Raw genomic sequence first — 24,789 nt, 5'->3', positions numbered from 1 at the left:
ATTTAAACCTATCTATCTAAACATATCTATCTATAATAAACTAGTTCAGAAGGCTGGTTTATGATTGATGGCTGTCAACTTTAGCGGAGGGCTGCGTATAATTTCTAGTACCTGGAGTTCTTTAACGAACACTGAGATCGCACAGTAAATGGCCCACTAGCATTTCGCCTCCATCGAAGGTCGACATCCGCAGCCCAAATCGAAAGAGACATCGAATGGCGATGCATGTCTGGCGAGAGGGTGAGGGGCCAGTTTTATGTTTACTACTGCCTGTATTCCCGTGCCTGCCTTGAGGCAAAGTAACGCACAGGCGCAGCACGCTCTATATTGGAAGGACGTTCAGTGCTGGCTGTCCACCCGTGCCGCCGTTTAACCTTAGGAGAAGCGCGCCCGCACGAATTGGTGGCCACCACTCGGCCAGCCACAGACCAGCGAGGCAGCGCGCGCCAGTATGCGGGGCGGCCCCGCCGTGATCCTCCGGTCTGTCGCACTGCCTGCTGAGGAAGCTGTGTTTTGTTTCGTTTGTCGCTCTCATGCGTTATTGACCTCCATTTGCAACACCTGTCTTGTATTGTAGTTTCATCCTACTTTGAATGTGTTGCATTGTTTTGCAGATGACTTTGTATGTGTTGTTACGAGTGACTGGAAATTTCTCTGTACCGTCTCTTTGGCTCCGACGCATTCCCTGGCTTGCGACAGGCGAAAGCTCAGCACCAAACGACCAACCCCCTTGTCACTTGGTGGGTGTTCTACGGCTCATCTTGCCAAGGGTAGTAGAGGGCATCTCCTCTCAGACTCAGACTGCTCCCCCCCAAACGCTCTAAGGATGTTTGGGAGCGCACGAATCAAATGCACAAAGCTGGCAGCAGCTGTGAGCAAATAGAACAAAAAGGCACCAAAAAGAGGAAAACAAAAAAAGGTACGTAAGCCGCAACATGAAAAAGGCTTACGACTGTCAAGCAATTGGTGATTAAAAGTTGTCATTTCCTTTGGGAACAAGATGAGGATGATGTACTCCCACCGGCTTGATTTTTTTTGTGAATCTGAAGGCTTCCCATATTTCGCGCGCGAACTGGTCAGAGTTAAGTCGAGCCCACTTATGACGAGCAAGGCGGTCGCAGGGCAGGGCTTTCGTTCATTGTATCCGAAGTTCGTAGAAAGTGGATTTCTTCTCCTGCAGCCACAAGTTCAAGGGCAGACTGAAGTGGAGTTTGTTTAATAAAAGATCCGTTATGCACACCTGCAGAGATTTTCGCTGCTTTTGCCAAGCTCTCCACTGCGGCCATTTGCTCCTAGGCCATGCTTTCGCTGATTCAGGTTCGCGATTAACCGGATGGCGGTCGGACCGTTAGCGGTAACTGGTGGTAGGTGGGCCTCCTTTTTTCAGCTCCAATCCTCGATAAAGTTGTAAAAGTGCAGCTAGGAAGCTACTGAGCATACGTGCGCGTTCAATGTACGATCTACTATCTGCCTGCGCATGGCAGCGATCGGTATCTAAGCATGTCAAGTGGTTGTTGTTGGTTGGTCATCAGCAGTATGCACGATAAGGAATTCGCGTTCATTGACACGCTTGCAGATTGACTATTTCCACGTGATGTGCAAACACTTGACGTGCAGAACAGCGATATTTAAGGGATGTTTTTTCCGAATAAAATTCAGTTGATAGCGCCTTGCTGCGTGTCTTTTCTTGTCCGTCGTCTCTGTGCGCTTCCTCGTAGGAATAAATCTATACCAACTAGCCCAAGTAGCCGTTCTAACGATGTCAGGTTCAGCTTGCGCTTCACAGAAGACCGCCTTTAACGTTCTCGCGCCCTTAACGTTCTTAGATCAACCATTCGTATCTTAAATACAACGGAGCCAATATATGCATGTTGTAGAAGAACTGCAGAATGGGCTAATTGGTGTAGATTCATAATGATGGTTCAACGGCGCAAACACACACGGACCAAGAAGGAGACAAGACACACACCCTTTAAGCAAGCAAAATTTTGTCCGCACTCGTGAAACCGATGCAGAAGCGTTTATGCTCCATTGACGTTCTAACGTGCGCGAGGCGAAAGCCTTTGTGCGTTACTTTAGCTGCATCTGGTGTTGATCGAATGCTGTTTACGAATGGCGCCACCAACGCGCCAAGCGCATGCGCAGTAAGGAGTGACGCAAGCGCCACCAACGAAGTGGTGATCCATTTACGACCTAATGAATAATAACTAATTAATCGCTAAATACTAATTACTATAACTAATTACCCATTACGAACTGCCTATAATGACTAGTTACTAATTACTGATTACCAATTAATTACCAATTAATTAATGTTTACTAGTACTAATCAATGGCTGATCACTAGTTAATGGTTACGACATTCTATGCCACAATGAATTACTCCTTTTACAGCTTCAAACTCTCACATCACACATATGCGCACACCAAAAACATGGTCACGGCTCCTCCTCAAAACCTTGGTATCTGCCAGCAAAGGGATGCATGGCTCATTGCGCGTAGCATCCGGGCACGCGGCACAGTGCAGGGGTAAATTCGACCCTGTTCCTGATTTCAGCGAAAGATCATGTTCCCTTAAGCGACCATTCAAACATCGGCCTGTCTGACCGATGTATACCCTGCCACAGGTGGGAATCTGATATACGACACCCGTCTGGCAACTGTCGAAACGAGGGGCGTGACGCTACATGCAGTCCGCCTTCCTCTTCCCTCCGGACATGACCTGAGGGCACAATGAGGACAACATGCACGGGGCGGTAAAAACCACCAGCACATCGTAGCGCTTCACCCCATTCTTCAGGTTGTGGGAATCCTGTGAACATACGGTAGAACCGCTGGCCTCATTTCCTTAGAACGCAAACTGTCCCGGCACCTCCTATCTTTCAGTTTGCGCAGGAGCTTCTCCTGTTACAGCGTATTACAAAACTGATGATGTCATCTGGTTGACTGACACATACAGTGTGACGGAAGGACAGAATGATGAGCAATTAAAAACTTTCGCCTGAAGAGCTGCCTATTTTTCCGGCCAAATTTTACCCACTCTGTAAACTCCTGGCGATTCCCCTTGTGGCGTAGTTTTACACCGAGAATTCCCCGCAGAGCTATAAATTCTCTTAACAGAATTGCCTGCTCGCTACGTGTGCGTACCTTGACGGAGTCGTAGGGGCAGCGCGCCGGGTCCCGTGTCACGGGCCTCGGGAAGCACATGAGCAGGTTGTCGCACCGCAGGCCGTCCACGTCGAAGGCGGCCAGGTCGAGGCCGACCAGGTTGCGGCGCACGCTGATGCGGTACTTGCAGAGCAGGTTCCGCGGGTAGATGCCCGGGTAGCCCGGGGACTGCACGAAGCAGCGGCCCGGCGCGCAGTCCCGGAACGTCCGGTGGCAGTACGTGTTGGGCACGGGCACGCCGCGCCGGTTGGGGTAGAGCTGTGAGTACTGGCCGTATCTGCGCCAACAAAGGAGGCACACTGGTATGATATGACATAGTTCGGCACGGTAAAGCGCGGTACTGTACAGTCAGGGACAAAAGTCTCCGGACTACGTGTTCCTCTAACGAAGCCGATAGTTGCTTGGTAGGAAGACAGCGCAAAAAACGACAACCACGGGGGAGGACAAGACACAGCAGTGGTTGTCGTTCTTTGAGCTGTCTTCCACCAAGTATGAATTACCAACTAGACCAGCGCCATGTATTATTAAGGCCGATAGCTCTGCTATTAGTCGGCGGGTTGAGACCATACTTGTGGAGGTAAAAGTTAAATTTTTGTTCTTTCATTTGCACAAGTGTAGTCTCCAGCTGCTGTCTGAAAGTAGAGCTATAAGCTTCGTTTGAGGAACACGTGGTCCGCAGAGTTTTGTCCCCGACTGTACGGTACGGTATCTCATGTTCACAACTTCACCAGCGCTCCGATGAGGAACAAAGTCAGAGAAGGAAGGACAGGTACAAGCGCTACTACAACTGAAAGTTTATTTGAAAAAACATAGGTTATATACTCTCAAATGACAACCCGAAGTGCCTGCGCTCCCCTCGAAAAAAGCACACAAGAGAAAGTCAGGAATTCAGATACGAAATTTCACACTCGTCTATGGTTACAGAAGGTGTGCTAACGCACGCGTCGCTGTTCTTGTGAATGTGATAGGCTTCACACAACTCCCTAGTCAACTGATCTTGAAGTCTAAACTTAATCTTAGCCCTGTTAAACAGAGGAAAGCATGTTTTTTTATTAGACACCTTGGACACACTGGATTTGTTCAGATGACCATCTCTGTAATGGAGAGAGAGATTTGATGAAGGAGCACCATTCAATGACATGGTGCGGTATGCTATGGTGTTTATGGTAACAAAGCTGCGTATGCTCTGTACGAAACGCCAAACTGGAGGTTTCTGGATTAATTTCAACCCGTGGGATCCGTTATCATGCACTGAAATCTCCAGCACCTGGCAACTTTTGCCCTACGCTGCTACCGATCCGCGTCCTTGAGCTCAGTACCGTGAGTCATCTGTGAGCCATCGCGGTGGGACAAAGCAGGAACTGCTCACATACAAAAATAACGAAGAGAACTGCAGCCGGCAATAAAACGCCACATAGTAAAGAATGCACGCTCACAAAACTGACTAGCAACTAGGCTTACTAATCCAGAACATTACTAACAAGAAAACGTTAAGTGAAAGTTTAAAGCGCGCGACTACATGTAAGGCGCATGGCAGGTGAAGGATGACCTGGGCACAAAAATTATAAAATTGACAAAGATATTTGAGATCTTTACCGGTAAGCGCGACGGACGGGGTGCTAATACGTACAAGCCTGCTTCTGATCAGCGATAGCCACTGCCTCCGAGACCTCGTTCGCTGATGCATCATTCTTTCTGGCCAGGAAAACAGATTCCTGCAAAAAAGGACTGCATCTGCTTGGCTGACAGAGCTTAAAACGCTGAGGCAGGTTTCTCACCGAAACGTTCTTTGTTGATCTCCATGTTGCATCGCGCGTTTTTTAAAACACCTACTGTTTCGTTCACTATGCACCCTCTCCATAGGTGAAGCGGAGTTCAAATGTGACATGCGACATCAAAATCCGTACATGTCGAGCGAGATTGGCATGGTCTAAAAGTTTCCTGTGTCTGAAAATATGAATGCCATGCTGCGGACCCCCTATCAGATACAGCGAAAGATTACGACGTCTGGTTACGACGTCTGAAAGATTACGACCACGTCTCATTCACATTAGACGAACTGGAGGCAGCCTCGTCTGACTGCAACCATAAATGCGCCCCGGGACCGGATAGTGTACGCTATTCAACCCTTCTGAACCTTCAAAGGCCGCAGAAGCTTGCCTTGTTGGAAGAGATAAATGAATACCCGACCAACGGTGATCTTCCTCCTGCATGGAAGGAATTAGTGGTGAGACTACAAAACCTGGCAAGCAAATCGGACATTACAAGACCTCAGGCTGATATCGCTAACGTACAACCATTGTAGGGTCATGGTTCGTATGGCTTTAAGAAGACTTCAATGTTACTTGTACAGGTACAACACCTGTTCTCTATGCACGTAGGTTTTCGTCGAGGGCTGTGCGCGCAAGATTTTCTCAGAAGGCTTCATAACAGCATTCTCGCTTCCCTAGCAGTGCACAGCTCCGGATGGTTGTTAGGGCAGACGTCAAAAAGGCGTTTTATTCGCTGCCCCACTACACCATACTTCACCGGCTCCAGGAAGTTGGGATAGACGGGAAGCTCTACCGCTTCGTGAGAGCCTTTCTTGGGGGTAGAACTTTCTCAGTGATGGCTGGAGATACTCGGAGTGAATGACAAATTACCAAAATTAGCGTCCCCCTGTTGGACTCGGACGCCGTGAAGTCAGGTATTTATTAGGGCAGCAGCACGAACACAACACACAGAAACAATTGCCATTGACGAGCGATGCAACTGCACACGTGAACAGTAATCGCGAACATCAGATACTTGGCGCACAGTAGCAAAGTGCAGCACACTTGATAAGCGCTGGGCTGATACAACACTCCCCAAGGCGCTCCGTTATCACCGGCTCTTCTTAACATTGCTATGTCAAGTCTCCCGCCAATGCTACTGCCGATACCCGATGTTAATTTTGTGAACCAATTCGGGGTCCCCGCCGGAGTAAGAACTAGCCCTACAGACAGGCCTCAATGCCGTCCGTGACTACATCAAGGAGTGTGGCATGAAAACCTCTCCGAAAAAAAAAGCGAAGCAGTCGCTCCGAACCTGCGAGGCGAGGCAAAACGGGCCCTTATCTTTCTTCATATAGGCAACTCAGTTATTTGGAGATACAAACAATACGTGTATACTCGGCATGCTTATTGACTAGAATGAAGGAGCCAAAAGCTGGCTTCGTAGCCTGATGCTTAGTTGCCATCAGGCTTCACACATTATGCGCCGAGTCATTGCGCGTGGGTGGGGATTCAAAGAGGTCGGTCTCCGACAGATAGCCCTGGCTCTCATAGCATCAAAAATCCTGCGCGCATATTCTTGCATCGGCTGAACACGACCCAACGCCTTCAGCTTGAGCGAATCAATCGCAAGGCGGTGCGCCTGGTTACTCGTCTGGCGCAGTACAGCCCAGTTGTGGACCTACACGCATCCAGTAATATCAATGCCATGCAGGATGTGGCAGGGCATAACTTACAAGCCCAGCCTGTCCGTCTATTCCCAACGGCGGCTGACCGTGAGATCCTGCGGGGATTAGGATACGACCTTGACAATTTGGATCAGCTCTTGTCTCCTGCCGCACCATGGGAACTAATCGATTTCGTAGATGTTCTGCCATTACCAAAGAACATGAGTTAAGCTTATCTCCAAAGGCCCAAATCTGCCGCTAAACGTCATGATAAGATGTCATACAAGACGCTCATTTTCAACATTGCGCTGCTACAGTTTGGTCCGACTCTGAACCAGATACCATCATCATCATCATCATCAGCCTGACTACACCTACTGCAGGGCAAAGGCCTCTCCCATGTCTCTCCAATTAACCCTGTCCTTTGCTAGTTGCCGCCACTGCATCCCCGCAAACTTCTTAATCTCATCAGCCCACCTAACTTTCTGCCGTCCCCTGCTACGTTTGCTTTCTCTTGGAATCTACTCCGTTACCCTTAAGGACCAGCGGTTATCTTGCCTTCGCATTACATGCCCTGCCCAAGCCCATTTCTTCCTCTTGATTTCAACTAGGATGTCATTAACCCGCGTTTGTTCCCTCACCCACTCCGCTCTCTTCCGATCTCTTAACGTTACACCTATCATTTTCATTTCCATAGCTCGCTGCGTTGTTCTTAACTTAAGCTGAACCCTCTTTGTTAGCCTCCACGTTTCTGCCCCATAGGTGAGTACCGGTAGGATACAGCTGTTATATACTTTTCTCTTCATGGATATCGGTAAGCTACCATTCATGACCTGAGAGAACCTGCCATACGCGCTCCAGCCCATTCTTATTCTTCTAGTTATTTCCCTCTCATGATCCGGATCTACGGTCACTACCTGCCCTAAGTAGACATATTCTCTTACTACTTCTAGGATCTCGCTACCAATTGCGAACTGCTGTTCCCTTGCAAGGCTATTGAACATTACTTTGGTTTTCTGCATGTTAATTCTTAGCCCCACCGTTCTACTCTGCCTGTCTAGCTGATTGATCATGCTTTGCAGTTCTTGTGCTGAGTGGCTTAGCAAGGCAATATCATCAGCGAATCGCAAATTACTCAGGTATTCTCCATTAACTCTTATCCCCAACTCTTCCCATTCCAGTCCCCGGAATACCTCCTGTAAGCAGGCAGTGAAGAGCATTGGCGAGATCGTGTCTCCCTGCCTGACACCTTTCAGTATTGGAATTTTATTGCTGACTTTATGGAGAACTATAGTAGCTGTGCAATCGTTATAAATATCTTCCAATATTTTCACATAGCACTCTTCCACACCCTGATTCCGCAATGCCTGCATGACAGCTGAGGTTTCCACTGAGTCGAATGCTTTCTCGTAATCAATGAAGGATATATATAGGGAGAAAGGCCGGCTTTTTGAGCCCGTCGCGAAGAAACGCCACCTGCCCGCTTCCATCTAACTTTCTGTGCCTTCCCCCCCCCCCCCCCCCCCCCTTTTTTTTCTTCTGTTGCTCAATGGCCCTCGGAGAAACGCACTGTCACTAATCTCGAGCTCATTGCCGTACGCCTTGCTATCACTCGATTAGTATAAAGGCAGGTCCCGGCTCCTTGAACCTGCACTGATTCAGAAGCTTCGTACACGCCTGCCGTGCCGGGGGAGCAGACCATGCCACTCTTAACACTATTCGGACATACTGGTGAACAGCGCAAAAAGGCGGGAAAACGACAAGACAAGCGCTTGTCTTGTCGTTGTCCCGCCTTTTTGCGCTGTTCACCAGTATGAATGCATACCAACTCGCCCAAATCTCAGCTTTACTATTCGCACAGACGCCCGTCATCTGCAAAAGGAGCGCTGCATCATGGTTATCAAAAGGATTTCCGCACACAAGGAACGAAAAGGAAGACCGGGTAGCGCACGCTGCAGCTCTTTCCGCACCTCTACTTGTATCCACACTCGTTTCTGCTTCTTGGCTCCCTGCTGACGACGCACACGCACATGCGCCGTCGCCTTCTATGGATAGGGCCGAGACAAGGCATAGCGCACAACGCTATCCCCACAGCTTACTCAAGCAGCTGGCGCACACTGCGCAACTATATCGCCACCCACCTAGCCCCTTCCGAAGGGTAGAGGCGGTACCTCTTCGCAGAGCCCAGACTGATGAGCTTTTGTCACCAGTAAAGTTGTACTAATCGTAAAGTTGCCACCAGCAAAGTTGTACGCACATCAGGGTCAGTAAAGTTAAATAGCTGCAGAATGAGAATCATATGAAGTGCATTTGGCAGCTAGTCTCATGTCCTGAACAGCACTTTACATTGCAAAAAGGGGAAGAGTGCAAACAGAGGGCAGAGGAACGTGCAACGCAGGCGCTGACTTACAACTGCAGCTTATTCGAAAGGTGCACACACACATTAAGTAGTTTCAAGACAAGCTGTCAGCTGAGTCATCGTCAGGGCTGGTGCAAAGGGCCGGATAAAAGCGATAAAATTTTAAATTCTACGAACGTTTTAACAAGGAACGATGCCTCTGGGAAGAGTGGCATAAGAAAAGAAAACAATATATGTTTATTTATTTATTTGAAGTTCCTGCAGCGCCGTGACAACATAATTGCAGGGGGGGATACATACTTACATTTAAAACAAACAACATGGGCTACCCAGTCAGTGATAAATGGCAATGAAGAAGAAAAAAGAAAGGAAGTAGTGGCATCAACTGTGTGCACACATCTGTCAGGTTTACTGGAAGTATCAATGCAAAACAGAAAAGTCGATAAAGTATAAGTGAGCATTCACGCGCGCCCCAGGCTCGACAATAGTGCACGAAAAGCATTCTCAGACCGACATTTAGCAACAGCATAAGGCAGCGTATTACACTTATTGATGGTATGCGAAAAGAAAGAGTGCTTGAAAGCACCAGTACGATGCAGGTACGACGCAACATATTACGGATGCAGGTTAAGGATGCATAATGGGCATGCGGTTGGGTAAAGAAAAAAAAAAGGGAACGTGGCTAGCACTTTAAGTAAAACGGTTAAAAAGTTGAAAGTGTTCTACGAGAGAGAGGATCACTTTTTAAGATAGGCAGTCTCTTTCGATAGAAGGTTGATGGACGGACTGCTTACACACATGTCACGACGACCTTGAATTAGGTGAGCTTCATGCATCTCACGTGTGTGCTTCCAGTAATATGTTTTCAATATCTTAGTCTCGTCGAGGACTGGCACGCAAGAACATTTCTTACAGTGAATGGTCAGGCTGCTGCCAGTGCCGGTCTTGAGTGACTTAGAGTGCTCCATCAGACGCTCGTTGATGCACCTTCCTGTTGACCAACACCGGCAGAGCCAGCAACCTGGCCATTAAGTGTAAGAAATGCTCTTGCGTACCAGCCCTCGACGAGGCTAAGATATTGAAAACATATTACTGGAAGCACACACATGAGATACATGACACTCACCTAATTCAAGATCGGGGTGACACCTATGTGAGCAGTCCGTCCATCAACCTGCTATCCAACGAGACTGCCTATCTTAAAAAGTGATCCTATCTCTCGTAGAACATTTAACTTTTTAACCCTTTTACTTAAAGTGCTAGCCCCGTTCCTTTTTTTTTTTACCCAACCGCATGCCCATTATCCATCCTTCACCTGCATCTTGTTGTTTTCATTTTCTCATGACACTCTTCTCAGAGGCATCGTTCCTTGTTAAAACATTTATAGCTTTCAAGATTTTATCGCTTTCATCCAGCCCATTACACCGCCCGTGGCGTTCACTCAGCTGACAGCTTGCCTCGAGGCTATTTATTATATGTGCACGTTTCGAATAAATTTCAGCTGCAAGTCAGCGCCTGTGTTCCTCTGTCGTGTGCTTGCACTGCTCCCTTTCAAGCAATGTTTAACCAATAGCCCGCAATAGCACCCTCGTGAGCATTTTGCATGGTCAGAGAAGAGGAAAGTATACGAGTATACCAGGAATTTCTGCTCATACATTAAAAAATTTATTTAAAATAGTCTTGTCAAAAAATGAAAAACGTTTTCGTGAACAAACGAAAATAAATAATGAATAATATTTTAATGCTAAGCGCAGGTGCTGAATCTCGCGTTATACAGTAGTAACCGAAGTATTTTTTAAAGGCACAATTTAAAAAGCCATTGCTGAGATATGCTTCATGCAAGCGAAGAGTTCTCGCATGCGCTTCCTAGTGCATTATAGTTTACTTTAGAATTTCTGTACGTTTTCGCCATGTTATGTCCGGGCTTCATGGGAACTGAGGCAACGCCTTTATATAGATTTCGCGCATAGATTGTTTGCCATGTTCAAACTTCTTGTCGTGCTTGATGACGTAGCATTGTTTTGATTATGACGCAAAGGAATAAATTTTGAAAAATTTCTGGGGTGCTGGTTTATTGTTCAGGTGAGGTTTTAACGTCCCAAATGGACTCACGTTATCAGGGACGCAGTAGTGAAGGGCTCCGGAAATTTCGACCAGCTGGGGTTCTTTAACGTGCCCTGTCATCGAACACTACAGGGGCCTCAAGAATTTCGCCTCCACCGAAATTCGACCGCCGCTGTCAGGATCGAACCCGCGACTTTTGGGTCAGTGCCATAACGACTGAGCCACACGGTGGCTATTTTGGGATACTAACACCAGACCAGGGTAAAGAATTGATGCGGCACACACTATATTTTCCACGCTAAGAAAGTGTAAAAATGAAAGGAAAGTATTTTTCTTATATCCGCGACTTCATTATCATTTTTTAAGCACTGCCTTTCATACTTGCTATTGAAGAAGGGACAGAAAAAGATTTTAGGGAGCTCACCACTTACGCAGTCATATTCAGTGAAAGTGAACACATGTGACGCTGCACTAGTAACACTCTTCGGAGAAAGGAGGCGAGTTCGCATTTTCAGATAAGAGTTGTTTCCAGTATTTTTCTTGTTCGTAGCAGCTAAACTCGCATAGAGAACTTACACTCCGAAGAGAGTGAAAACGCTTCCATTAGCTTGAAAAAAGTATAAGGACAGAAGAGCATGCCGAAAAGATACCGCGCTGCGTTCGCTAAGAAAAGACGGTAATGCCTCTTTTGTTGACGGCTCGTACGACGAGCTCTTTACAGGGACGAGCAGAAATGAGTTCGTTCTTCGCTTCGTAGTAAACAGTACTGAGACGTGGCCAAATCTTCAAGCGACAGACTTGCCTTGCCCCGGGTGTTATGAAAGAGCGAGGTGTCGTTTTGTTTACTCTGTTATTATGAGCTTCTTGTATGAGGCCCAGAATACCGCCTTCGGTGAACGGGATCACACAAGGAAAATTTACCCCAGGCCATCATTATCGGCGACGGCAAAGTTTTGTCCCACCCACAGCAACAAACCTCCGCAGTCGTTTCTGCATGTGGAGCCCTCAGGGTATCGAACCTGAAGGCCTCTGAAGTAATGGAATTTCGGTCACTCCATAAAATTCCAGTCGAGCTAACAATGATGGTACTTTTCTTTTATTCTGCAATAGGAATACACAATATTACATATTTTTTCTTCTTTAAAGGAGATCTGCAAGGGGCTCTCAAGAAATTTATTGCATGCCAGGGACATTAAAGGATGCCCCTTTACGAATATCCTCCGGGAAGAATTTTTTAAAAAGCGTTCGTTGGAGGCGGAGTTTTGTGTTGTCAGAAATCCAATTTCAGTGTATTTTTTCCTTCAGCTGTCACCAATTTTTGCAGGCTGAAAGGTCGGCACTCCTCCGCCGGCACCACCCGACAGCAGATGCCGACGCGAGCAGGAATTGCTCGGGAGGCGGACCTTCCTGATCCGCCTAAGCGGTGCGGCTGACTAGCGGCGCGCATGGTAGCAGCGTGACGTCTGAAAGAATATAACAGCCATCTCCTACCCGACATAGGCGGAAGCCTGAAATGGAGGTGGGTGCGTGAAGAAAAAATTCACCGGAAGGGCTCACTAACTTTTGAATGCTATTGTGAATTCTCTGCTTCATGTAAGAGTGTCTTATTTGTTTTAGGTGTTGATGATTACGCAGTGTAGTGATTGGTTGTGTTTAGGCATTCTCGTTACAAGGTGCTGTATTGTTTTTATATACTTTCGAATGACGCTGAGACTGCGCATTACTTCAGCTTCACATACCGTCCTTCTTTAACTACCGGCCTATTTCTGGGAAGTTGCCATTTTTGCGTGCTTCTTAGTTCTTACAGCACCCGGAAGTGAGTAATTTACTCCTCAGGTATACTGACACTGATAACGGCAAATGAAGCTTTCACATAGAGCTCATCTGTCTAGTCGTTACTGGCGGATGAAAACTTGTATCTTTAATGCTCACAGGTTTGTGCAGCTGTACTTGAATTTTTATTGAAACTTAGTAAAGAACAAAGCCATTGTGTCAATTCTAGCCTGCTTAGGGGAAACACTCGCCCAGCATCAGCGGCGCCGATTGCCTTCGTGCTTCACAGCTAATCCGCCGACAACTTCCGCAGGTTGGAGCATCTTCCTCAATTGAGCTTTTCTCGCTTATTCGTTTCACTTGCGTGTCGTCTCCGGCTGCCGCGGTGCTGGGTGCTGCTGAGTAAGTTGGTATTCCTTGATGGTTACTCGAAATTGCTGATGATTGTGCTGCATGCCTTGAAAAAACTTTCTGACGACGACGTATACCTGTCGTGCACGTCATGTGGCTATAACTATCACACAGGCGCATGCTCTCCAGTTCATTAGGTTAATAAGAAATAATCGGAGATTGCAAAAAGAAATCATGGAATCACTTGCAAAACTGCACAAGCCCGCAGGGGCCAAGGCACAACAAAACTGAAAGAAGCCGGCCTATACCTGGCAAAAGAAATTGCTCACACATACAACAAGCTTGCTTTTGCGCTGGAAATGGAGTCGAGATCAGACAACATTGATGCTCTTATGACCACTGTGGGCTGGAATGAAAACTCGGTACAGTCAACGTCAAATAAATACGATGAAGTCCTTACACGCACGGAAACGCAAACTGCGAACATAACTGGCCTAAAAAAACGGGTGAAAAAACTTGAGGAAAACGTTGAACAAGACAAAGAAATTGAGGCAAGAAATGAACCTGAAGGAAATGTACAGCGCGAATACAGACGGAGACACAAGGAAGACATATGGAACACACAAGCTCTGACTTACAACAGTTTATTTTGAACCTCGCACCAGTATATATAGCTAAAAAAACCGGGAAAACATCACAAATGCGCAGTGGGTGGCACATTGATATGTTGACGCAAGTATAACAGCTCTTTACCAGTGAGAATAATAGATGGCTTGGCCACGCAGGACCCAACACACCTGTCTATCATTTCAGCCTCTATGATCTCACGAGTCAGTTGGAAACGGTTTTTGGCGATAAGAGAGCAATTTTGGGAAGCAGGCTGGCACACGAACACTTCATCGGAATCACTACCGTTTTCATCATCACCGTTTTTCTTATATTTAAAACAGTGCGCGTCCAGAAACCCTCCTCGCTGTTCAGACACATTATTGCAATTGCCTCGGAGGCGGTCGTTCAAACAGCTGCCGCTTTGTCCTACATAGGTCTCCACACATTTCAAAGGGATGCTGTAGGCAATACGTACATTCTGCGAACTTTGTTCGATGCTTCGCCTTGCAGTTCGGATTCTTCGAATCACTGGGCCTGGACAGTCTGCACAATTTTTGCAGCTTATCAGGGCCAGAAAAGACAACTTTCGCGTTTCCCCGTTCGTCGCTGTTTTTTAGATGACCAGACAGGCCATGAATGTACGGGATCTCAGCAATTCGTATTGTTGTAGGCGGTATTGACATACGATTCTCTTTTCAGCACAGGCGCTTAACAAGGGCTTCCGCGACGCTGATCAAAACATGATCAGAGCCGTGTCAGAGCCCCGAGCCTCTGACACGAAGGATCTGTTCTCTGAAGTTAGCAGCCATTAGCTCAGGACTAGATTTACACAGCGCATTTTTCAAGCATACCCCTAAAATGTCCCTCTGTACCAGTTTGAAATGCGCGGAGCCGAATGGGAGCAGTGGCTTGTTAGCGAGTGGCACGTGCTTCCAGTAGACCTGTGCGTTAGGAAATAAAAGCCTGATATCCAGAAATATAATACTGTCGTTAGAAGGGATCTCATGCGTTAATTCTAGAGGCGACAATTCTACGCGTAAGAAGGTCACTGTGTTAGTAGCTAGTACATCAAAAGAGTTTGGACCACAGTCAAGGAATATTAGGAAATCATCAACATGCCTGAAAATCTTGGTTGCTTTAAAATTTGGTACGCCGCTGCAAAGGGCTCTGTCAAGATGAGGTGAAAATAAATCACTAAGAAATGGGGCAATACAGGAGGCGATACAAATTCCCTCCTTCTGCAGATATGGCTGGCCTGTCGATTGGATAAAAAGTTGACCGAACATATAACCTAAGGAGTTCTAAGAAGCCACTGGTGGACATCCCAGTTTCATCTATAAAAGCTACATTTCTGATTATATCAGTACAGTCCTGGGCACAAGAGGGCAAGCCTGACTGTGGGAACGAATAGAAAAGCTCCTTCATGTCTACAGAGAACGCCCTGAGGTTCCTATGAGGTGAACACTCGAGGTAATTCAAGACGGCGTCAGAGTTCTTAACTTACAAAGGGTCGTAGATGCGTAAAAGGTCGGGATTTTTTGAAGAAACATGGCTATGGACTTTTGTCAAGTGCCATTTTCTGAGACAACTGCCCTGAATATGGTGTCAGCCTTATGCGTTTTGTTCAAGAAGAACAGCGCGAAATAGACAAGGACTAAAGGAAGATATAAACAGACATGCGCTGGCTTGCAACTAAAAGTTTATTGCTCGGAAAGTGGAAATTATTAGATCAGGCTCCAAACAACAAAAAGAAAAGATAGGGGTGATACACACATGTCCATGCACACAAAAATCAAAATGATACAGCAGCATTACTTCCTTGCAGTTAGAAAATCTAATTGTTTTGTTGAAAACGATAAGCAGGGATTACTGACATATGCGTCCAGGCGATTTCAGCGGCTTCAATGATTTCTCAAGTAAGCGTATTGGGGTGTCTACTCAACACTTTTGTTTGCTGGAAGTATGGCTGGCAAGTTTTGCGTTCACAATGTCGGCAGTAGATGCCGAGATGCCCTTTAACAGTATTATGGACAGGGTTAGTTTTTTTTATTTTTATTTAGTACATACAGCTAGCCTCATGCCGAGGCTGTTGCACGATTGGGGCATATTATACAAGGGGGAAAACGACAGTAAGACAAAGTACACTTAACTAATTGTTATTCAGTTCTCTCAGGCGCTCGTTCAGGCAGCTGCCCGTCTGGCCAACATACTGCTTCCCGCACGAAAGTGCAATGGAGTAGACGACACCTTCTTGGCGTGCAACAAACTGATTTTCATGCTTTCTGGAACTTTGACGCTATGAAAGACTTGAAAAATATCACGGCGACTTGCTTCAATACTCTTAAACCATTTTCTATTTTAAGCTTAGTACAGACGATTACTTTATGTTTGCTTTATTTTTAGTTTATTTTATTTATTTTTATTTTATTTTTGCTTTATTTTTCACCTTTGACGTACGTAAGTTCTTGAATGGACTGAAGTCATACGAAATACCTTCTACCACTTTGACCTTAAAAAATCCCGTGAGACAGTCCTACAAAGTCCCCCTTCTCATCAACACATAGAACACAACGGGCGCGTTCTTCCAAAAAGGACAAAACGCGCTCGACAGGTACTTTAGGTACAGGCTGCTTGCTGTGATGTAACGCGTTCATGCCATCCGACACAGAGCGCAGAGACTCTTCAGCGGATGATTGGGAAATGTTACTTTTGTGAATTAAACCGTAATGTCCAGCAGTGGGTCCCTAGAACTTCTTTGGTCTTGTCTTCTGTCAACTTTTATCCAATGGGCAGGCCAGCCATATCTTAAGAAGGAGGGAATTTGTATCGCCTCCTGTATTGCCCCAGTTCTTAGTGATTTATTTTCAGCTCGTCTTGACAGAGCCCCTTGTAGCTGCGGCGGTTGAATTTCTTTGGAGGAGAAATTCTAGAGGCCCTTGTACTGTGCGATGTCAGTGCAAGTAAACAAACCCCGGGTAGTCGAAATTTCCGGAGGCCTGCACTACAGCGTCTCTCAAAGCCTTAGCCGCTTTGGGACGTTAAACCCCATAAACCAAACCAACCAATTTTAAAGTAACGAAGATTTTTCAGGCATGTTGATGATTTCCTAATATTCCTTGATTGTGGTCCAGAATCTTTTGAAGTACTAGCTACTAACACACTGACCTTCTTACGCACACGATTGTCTCCTCTAGATTTAACGCATGAGATGCCGGATGGCACCAGAGCAGGTGACTGGCTGCGACGGGGCGGCGGGCTGTTGACTGGCCTTAGTCACGGACAAAGGGATGGTGCGGCTGCGAATGTCCACGGTGTTGGGGGAAAGGAGAACGCAGCAGCCTCCACCAAGTGTAGAGAGGTTTCTTGGCATGTTGAAATTGCCGGCGACGAAGACCCTAGCGCAAGTAGTCTGAGAACCAGCGAGGCGAGGGACCTGAACACAAGCGGCACCCCTACAAGCATCCGACCGGCGGCGCTAGCACTTCGTCGTCGTTGACATCGGTGCTGAATCAGCTTCTTCATTTCAATATATAAGTCAATATACAAGTAATATATACACGCTAGCTAGTCGTGGGACGCTCCACCGTCTCCACCGGGTAAAAAAAAAAATCTGCCTGTCGAAGAAATTGCGTAACCAGGCCTGGGGTGCAGCCTGATCTCGGTCACTAGAACCAACAACGCACTCCCTCACCAGAGAAAGATTACGCCACCATGGTGTAGCACTTGGCCTTAACCTTCTATGTACAAACCAATTAGCTTAAGGACACTCCTCTAACCAATGTAGAATCTATCAGCTACACACATATATCTGATTAGTAAAGGGTTGGGCCCAATGCTCTCCTTTGTGAATACGCTTTTATCGTATTTTTACATACTTCTAATCAGGAAAGTGGCGCAAGTTGAGGTATAAATCTGCTTCTAGAAGCTTTAAAATCCTCAACCATAATACAATGGCAAGAGAGTAGAGCACACGTAACTTTTGTGGAGGAAGTGAATTTAGATCAACTGACAAGATTAATCTGTGAAAATAACATTCGGCAACGGCGAAAGAATATAAACTTGAGTGTTCTGAAAGCCAATTTTCAACTGTTGAGCTGGTGAGTGACAACTTTGCTTCCATTATACTTGCATTAACACGACTGTGACCGCAGAGGATGGCAGGGCACGGGAAGCAGCACGGCTAAGAGGGGAAAACGAAACCGTGCGGACGTTGTTCTGAGACACTGAACGGGCGCCTACAGTGGTGCACGTCAGGGAGCAAGCGTGGTAGCTCCATAGCTCTCCTCTCGTGGGAGACTCGCGCGAAGAGCGGGATTAAGGCTGCAGCGGTATTTTCTGGAACAAGGCGCTCGCGCTGCTGCCGCGCTCCCCGAAATCCGCACTCTGGGGAAGAACCCCGGGGCGCCCCGTCGGCGATGTAAAATACTGGGGCAACGAAGACGCCAAAGCACTCGCCACGACCAGGGTGTCTCGTACCCTTGTCAGCCCGGGGAAGACGCATGTCTCCCCTGAGCCCGCCAATCTCGCGTTCGCAAAGTGCGGCGGCGCAGGGGAGACGCGAGGTCCCTTCGCCGCTTGCAGCTGGAAGGCAGGCAAAAAGCTGCCGGCGCTTTTTCCTTTTTAGTTTTCATTTGCGCGTGCACCCGGTGGTTCGGAGGGATGCGCAAAAGCTGGCCGTGCTCCGCAGAGGCCGAATCCGGCGAGCGCGAAACACTGGCGAGAGATGGCAGCGCCACAACCGCGCGGTTTGCGGCGCGGAGTTAATCGCACCACCACTGCCGTGTAATGGCTTCCACTCAGTTTCGCCCAGTGTCGCGTGCATGGGTGGCTTGCTAAGAGCGGGGCGGAAACAACATTGCCCGTTTCCGGGCATTCAGACCATTCCGACGCGAGATGCGCGCAGCGAAACAATGAGCGAACGCCTCGCTACAAAACGCCTATTGCAAAACTTATACGCGCTTTTCGCGTGCATAACAGCGCAGTGGCTTCATGTTAAATCGTCGATGACCCATAAACATGAAATTCACTCGGGTGAAGACCAACGAATCAAGCTGGGAATCAAGTTTTATACGCTGACGACACAAATACTTTCTTCCATGACGCGAGTTTACAAGCAATAGAATGTAGAGGAAATCTCTGGTTAGAGAACCTTACATTATGGTTGAGGGCCAACAGGTTACAACTAAACATCACGAAGACGAAGTATGTAATATTCAGAGCTAAAAATAAAGTCATAGATGATGAGCCAATCATATTATCCAATTCAAATGTTTTACAACGAGTACAGTCAATAAAATTCCTTGGAGTTATATTTAATGAACACCTGCTGTGGACTGACCATATTAATCAAGTAAGAAAAAAAAATTCGCGATCAGTGGGCCTTCTAAATAAATTTAGACTTCTATTGCCAGTATGGCTCAAAAAGCAACTTTATTTCAGTTTAATTCATTCACATCTTCACTATTGTTTACTGATATGGGGAGACTCAACACAGACTAATTTAAATGCTTTGTTTTTACTACAGAAAAAGGCCATACGAGCAACTGCTAATCTAGGCTACGTGGATAGCACTAACTTGTGGTGGAACAGCTTGGGGTTACTGACAATTTTTCAATTAAAAACTCTTCGGCTAGCACTTGAAATATATAACAGATTTCATCATGAAACTAATTTTTTTGCAACACCAGAACTACCACAAAACCCATATCCCCTTCGACACATGACAATAAGAGCACCAAAATCAAGAACAAATTACGGATTCCAAACGATTAGATATAAGATGACTACCTTTTTGAATGAAAACAAATTTTCATGACCTCCTCCATCAATGCAGAACCCAAAAAATATACAAGAGAAAAGTGATTGCACTGTTGACTACATGACTAACCGGTACATCCTGTGACATATTGTAAATTGATGACAGTTAACATGATTGTATATATATTTTTTTCCTTTTTATAATTCCCTGTAACCCAACAGCACGCATCTTAACAACTTTGAAGATATCTTAACATTGTTGTACAGTTTTTCCTTTGTTTTTTTTTCTTTTAACATGCCAGCAAGTGTAATGGCGACCGCTACATTTATTGTATTTGTATATTTTGTGTATTTGCCGAATGCAGTTTGCTTACCCCCAGGGAGGAAGGCCCTCGTCAGGCACCACGCCTTTTGGCCTCCTTCCTGAGGCCAAATAAAATAAAATAAAATAAAATAAAATACACGTCAAATAAATACTTTTCAAACTTCAAAAAAAAAAAAACTAAAGAGAGTAAACGAAGGCTAGGCAAGAAAAAAAGAGAGAGAGGGAGGGCTTCACGCTTCAAAATACGTGTTTACGTAAGAGCAGTTGGCGCTTCTTAACGCTTTTCTCAGCTTCTAACCGGCTACCTGAATACATTGACCGCTCTGAGAACATGAGACCATGAGGAGGAAGAGAATTACTTCCATACTTTGTGTGTGCGCATTCAGACTTCAGGTATTCTTTTATCATGCTCTTATTTTGCTTCGTTACAATTTATGGTATCATTGTATTGTTATTGTTTTACTGTACTGTAGTGCCTGTTCTCGTTTTTCTATTGCTTACCATTGGTATTTATGTTATTGATCTGCCCCCCCCCCCCTCCCTTATGTAATACCCCACGTGGGGGCCTTTAAGAGATAATAAATGATGACAATGGTGATGAATATAGCTGACTGCCATCAGCAAAATGTTATCTTCACGGCTCATAACTGATGTCTTTTCGCAAGAACAGTAAAATGAAGGCGAGGTACATATGAAGTGACAGACATATATTGAGGTAGTGCAACAGTTGCTACGGGGCTGTTTGCTTCTATTTGCCTTCGAGAAAAACAGGAAAAACAGAATAAGCACCTGGCGGGATGGTTGCGAATAGCACACGCCTCGTATCATTTTTCGCGCTGTCCCTGTCACAACACACTTTTCCAGAAACATCAACGCAGAAAGATCAATTGCTAATAGAGAATAACAATGCAAAATAAAACACCAACGTTTTGCATGCAAGTGAAGACAGTTTCATAAAAATGACGCAGTTGCCAATCCAAACACACTTTTATAACGTTGCGTTATAACGTATTAAGTCGTAACATTAATCCCTGAAGGGCCGCCGCTGTGGCTGAGTGGTTACGGCGCTCGGCTCCTGACCCGAAAGACGCGGGATCGATCCCGGCCACGGCGGTGTAATTTCGATGGAGGGGAAATTCTAGAGGCCTGTGCGCTGTGCGATGTCAGTGCACGTTAAAGAACCCCAGTTGGTCGAAATTTCCGGAGCCCTTGACTACAGGGTCTCTCACAGCCTGAGTCGCTTTGGGACGTTAAACTCCATAAACCAAACAAATCCTTGAAGGGAAAGGGGCTCAAAACAGGTGCACTACTTGATGATCGAAAAATGGCTGGGAAATGAAGATCAAGATGGCTGGGAAACATGGAGTGCGCCTTCCTCGTCCACAGGAGAGTCTACGAGATTGCAAGAATTCCGGGGATCCTAGACGGCAAAGTCGTTCACAGACCGGCCGAGAAACGACGGGAGGAGCCGTGTCAGAAGATGCGCACGAAGGAGAGCGATATTTCTGCGTTGGCACGCGCGGGCGTTTGTACACGTCAGGAGCCATTGCAGCCGAGACGTTCAGCCGAGCCGAGCCTTCTATATCGTTCGCGCTTTTGTGCAAGTTGCGGGAATAGCATGCCTCTCAGCGCACGCGCTTTTATCTCCAAAGATGAGAATGCGCGTGTTTTTCTCTCAATGCCGCGTGACAAACGACGGCCAGATTGTGCGGCTAGATTTGTAGCCGTTGTATAAAATGCTGCTGCAGACAAACTGAACGGGGTATAAGGATATAGACATAGAAGGAGACAGGACAAGCGCTAAACATGAAATGAAGATTTACTACGACAAACAGGTACATAAAAACACTTCGGTGGCACATGCACTCTGGGTTAAAACGAGCACAAAGTAATCAAAATGTGGCAAACTGCTTCTGAGATACATTGCTTTTTTTTCTGGTCAGGGCAAGTGATGTCGTGCTCACACAGTTATGACTTTCCCTGTTATTGTGATAAGCCTCACAAATCTCCCGGCTTAACCTTGCGCCTCCCCTACCAAGCACACACGTGGCATCAAACGCCGGCGCGCACCCGCACCGCTTACAACGCGTGGCCAAATGGTCTCCCTCCGCTAATGAATCCACCAGCGTGCGGTGCTCTTATAGCCGGTCATTTATCGTGTGTGTTTCATTAGTCAAAACATTTAACAGTATAATAGAGGATTGTAAAACTATGCTTATTAAAAGTTTTACACTGGAAAACATGCTGACATGAAATCTCCTGACACAGTTTTCCAAATGGCGAGTATTTTCCTTCTTTGATATAATTAAGTTTATAGCGCCCGGCGACGCTATAAAGCGCAGGCGCTGAGATCGGCGGTACCAGCGCGCGCTAGAGGAAAATAAAGATGGACAGCGCGTGCTCGGAGCCCACGCCCAGCACGGGCTGTTCGGAACTAGAAGCCTGCCACGCTGGCCGTCTCTCTCTGGGGCTCCGCTGCAACCCCGCAAATCCTCAACAGTGGTGACTCCGGCCTAAGACATGACCGACCCCAGCAACCTCCCGCCCTCAGGCGACCTTCCGCCTGACGCTCCCTTGCGCCCACGGGACGTCGCAGTTCTCCAGCTCCGCCTACCAACATTCTGGCCCAAGTGTCCGCAGATCTGGTTCGCCCAAGTGGAAGCCGTCTTCCATCTTCCAGAAGATTGGCTCCGAGTGGCACCCACTGGGTTTCTTCTCTCGGAAGCTCCAGCCTGCTGAGACTCGCTACAGCGTATTTGGCAGCGAGCTGCTTGCTATCTACTCCACCATCCAGCACTATCGTCACTTCTTGGAGGGCCAGCCTTTTTACGTTCTCACGGACCATAAGCCTCTGGTGTATGTGTTCCGTACGAACTCTTCGAAGTACGTCGCCCGTGAACTTCGTCAGCTGGCCTACATATCGGAGTTCACAACCTATATGTATCGTTTACCTCGAACGGTAAACGATAGGAATTCACTTCCCATGAGTGTATTTCAGTCAAAGGATTTCATGGCTGCATTGCAAAATCATTTTTGTGTAAATTAGCGATGTTGACGTTCTCATTTGTGCTTCTTTTTGTGCATTATGTTCATTTCATGTTGCACTGTATACGCTTTTCTGTGCTTTCTTGTTTGTGATATGCCTCTCCTGCTTGGGCCAAAGTATTGGCCTGCAGTGTTACTAAATAAATAAAATAAATAAATATTTGACATATCAAAGGCACCGACAACGAGTCAGCTGATGCACTTTCACGCATTTCCACCCTCGGCGTGTCTCCGCCTGCTGTGGACTGGCCGTCCCTGGCCCGGGCACAGCTTGAAGACCCTGAGCTGCAGGCCCTGCGTGACCACCCCCGAGAACTCCGTCTGCAGCTCGTGCCTCATCCGTTTGTGCCCGGATCACTCTGGTGCGACATATCATCGGCTCTACCGCGACTGTTCATCCCGGAGGCCTTTCGTCGTGCCATTTTCCATTCCCTTCACGACATCTGCCATCCTAGCATTCGAGCCACACAGCGCCTCGTTACCCAGCGGTACGTCTGGCCGAACATTAACACCGACGTTCGCCAGTGGGCCCGCTCGTGCCTTGCTTGCCAGTCCGCCAAAGTGACACGCCATACCAAGACTCCCCCTCAGTCTTTCCTGCCGCCTGGATCACGCTTTGAGCACATTCATCTTGACCTGGTTGGACCGCTTCCCCCCTCTGAGGGCTACAAGTATATTCTGACGATGGTCGACCGCTTCACCCGTTGGCCCGAAGCCGTGCCCATTCCGGACATTACTGCGGAAACAGTTGCCAGAGCCTTCTTATCGACGTGGGTTTCCCGCTTCGGCTGCGCCGGCATTGTTACCACGGATCGCGGCCGCCAGTTCGAATGCGCCCTCTTCACTTCGCTCACCCGGCTACTCGGCACTAAACACTGCCGCACAACATCGTACCATCCCTGTGCCAACGGCATGGTCGAGCGGCTCCATCTCCAGCTCAAGGCTGCCCTTACTGCGCGCCTGGATTGCGAGCACTGGGCGGACCACCTCCCTATGGTGCTCCTAGGCCTCCGCGCCGTCCTGCGTCGTGACCTTGGCTGTTCGGCGGCCGAACTTGTCTTCGGTACTTCCCTGCGGCTTCCCGGAGACTTGTTCGTACCTTCGGCTCCCTCGTCCCAACCCCTGCAATACCTTCACCGCCTACAGGACTGTCTCCAGCATCTGCGCCCAGTGCCGCCTCGCTCAACTGCCCATCAAGTGTTTGTGCACCCAGACCTTGCTTCCTCGACGCATGTTTTTCTCAGGCGAGACGCTGTAAAGGCGCCTCTTACCCCCTCATACGACGGCCTGTACCGCGTCCTCAACAGCGCTACAAAGTCAGCGACAATCCTGCTCGATGGTCGTGAAGAGGCCGTCTCCCTCGATCGACTCAAACCCGCGTACCTCGAGACACCTCCCCAGGAGCTCCCCTCAGACGTTGCCGGCCCACCTGCAGACCTGCTTGCCGCCGTGGCTACTCCCATCTCTGCCTCGTCGGCTCGTACATTTCGCCGTTCGGTCTAGGCGGGGGGCCCTATATCGCCCGGCGACGCTATAAAGCGCTGGCGCTGAGATCAGCGGTACCAGCGCGCGCTAGAGGAAAATAAAGATGGACAGCGCGTGCTCGGAGCCCACGCCTAGCACGGGCTGTTCGGAACTAGAAGCCTGCCACGCTGGTCGTCTCTCTCTGGTGCTCCGCTGCGACCCCGAAAATCCTCAACAAGTTGATAGCAGAAACAAATTTTCTGCTTGAAGTCAGAGGCCTGTCAGAGGGTCCGTCGTATTTGAAAAAACAAAATGCTAAGCGGTGCGCAGTCAGGAAACCTACATTGGCTGTTACAAAAACGAGCAGTCATAATTGAAAAGTGGGGATAGATAACCAGTTTAAGCCTTTGATCTGGTAGCGGATTTTTAAGAGCGCTGTTTTTTACGGAGGACAAT

At 47.4% G+C, this 24,789-nt stretch overlaps 1 protein-coding gene across 1 annotated transcript in view; it reads right to left on the bottom strand.

The window, feature by feature from the left end:
- The window catches only part of LOC149345829 (uncharacterized), a 214,213-nt gene that overhangs the window by 53,550 nt on the left and 135,874 nt on the right, over nt 1-24,789 (bottom strand). Inside the window, exon 4 of the mRNA XM_089586238.1 lies at nt 3,148-3,445. Coding sequence (XP_089442364.1) covers nt 3,148-3,445 — 298 coding nt within the window. The remainder of the gene's footprint in view (nt 1-3,147; nt 3,446-24,789) is intronic.

The sequence above is a fragment of the Amblyomma mixtum genome, chromosome 4 (assembly GCF_055824585.1).
Source record: "Amblyomma mixtum isolate Tamu chromosome 4, ASM5582458v1, whole genome shotgun sequence".
NCBI classification, from domain to species: domain Eukaryota; kingdom Metazoa; phylum Arthropoda; class Arachnida; order Ixodida; family Ixodidae; genus Amblyomma; species Amblyomma mixtum.
This window is presented reverse-complemented; position numbering and strand designations above follow the sequence as displayed.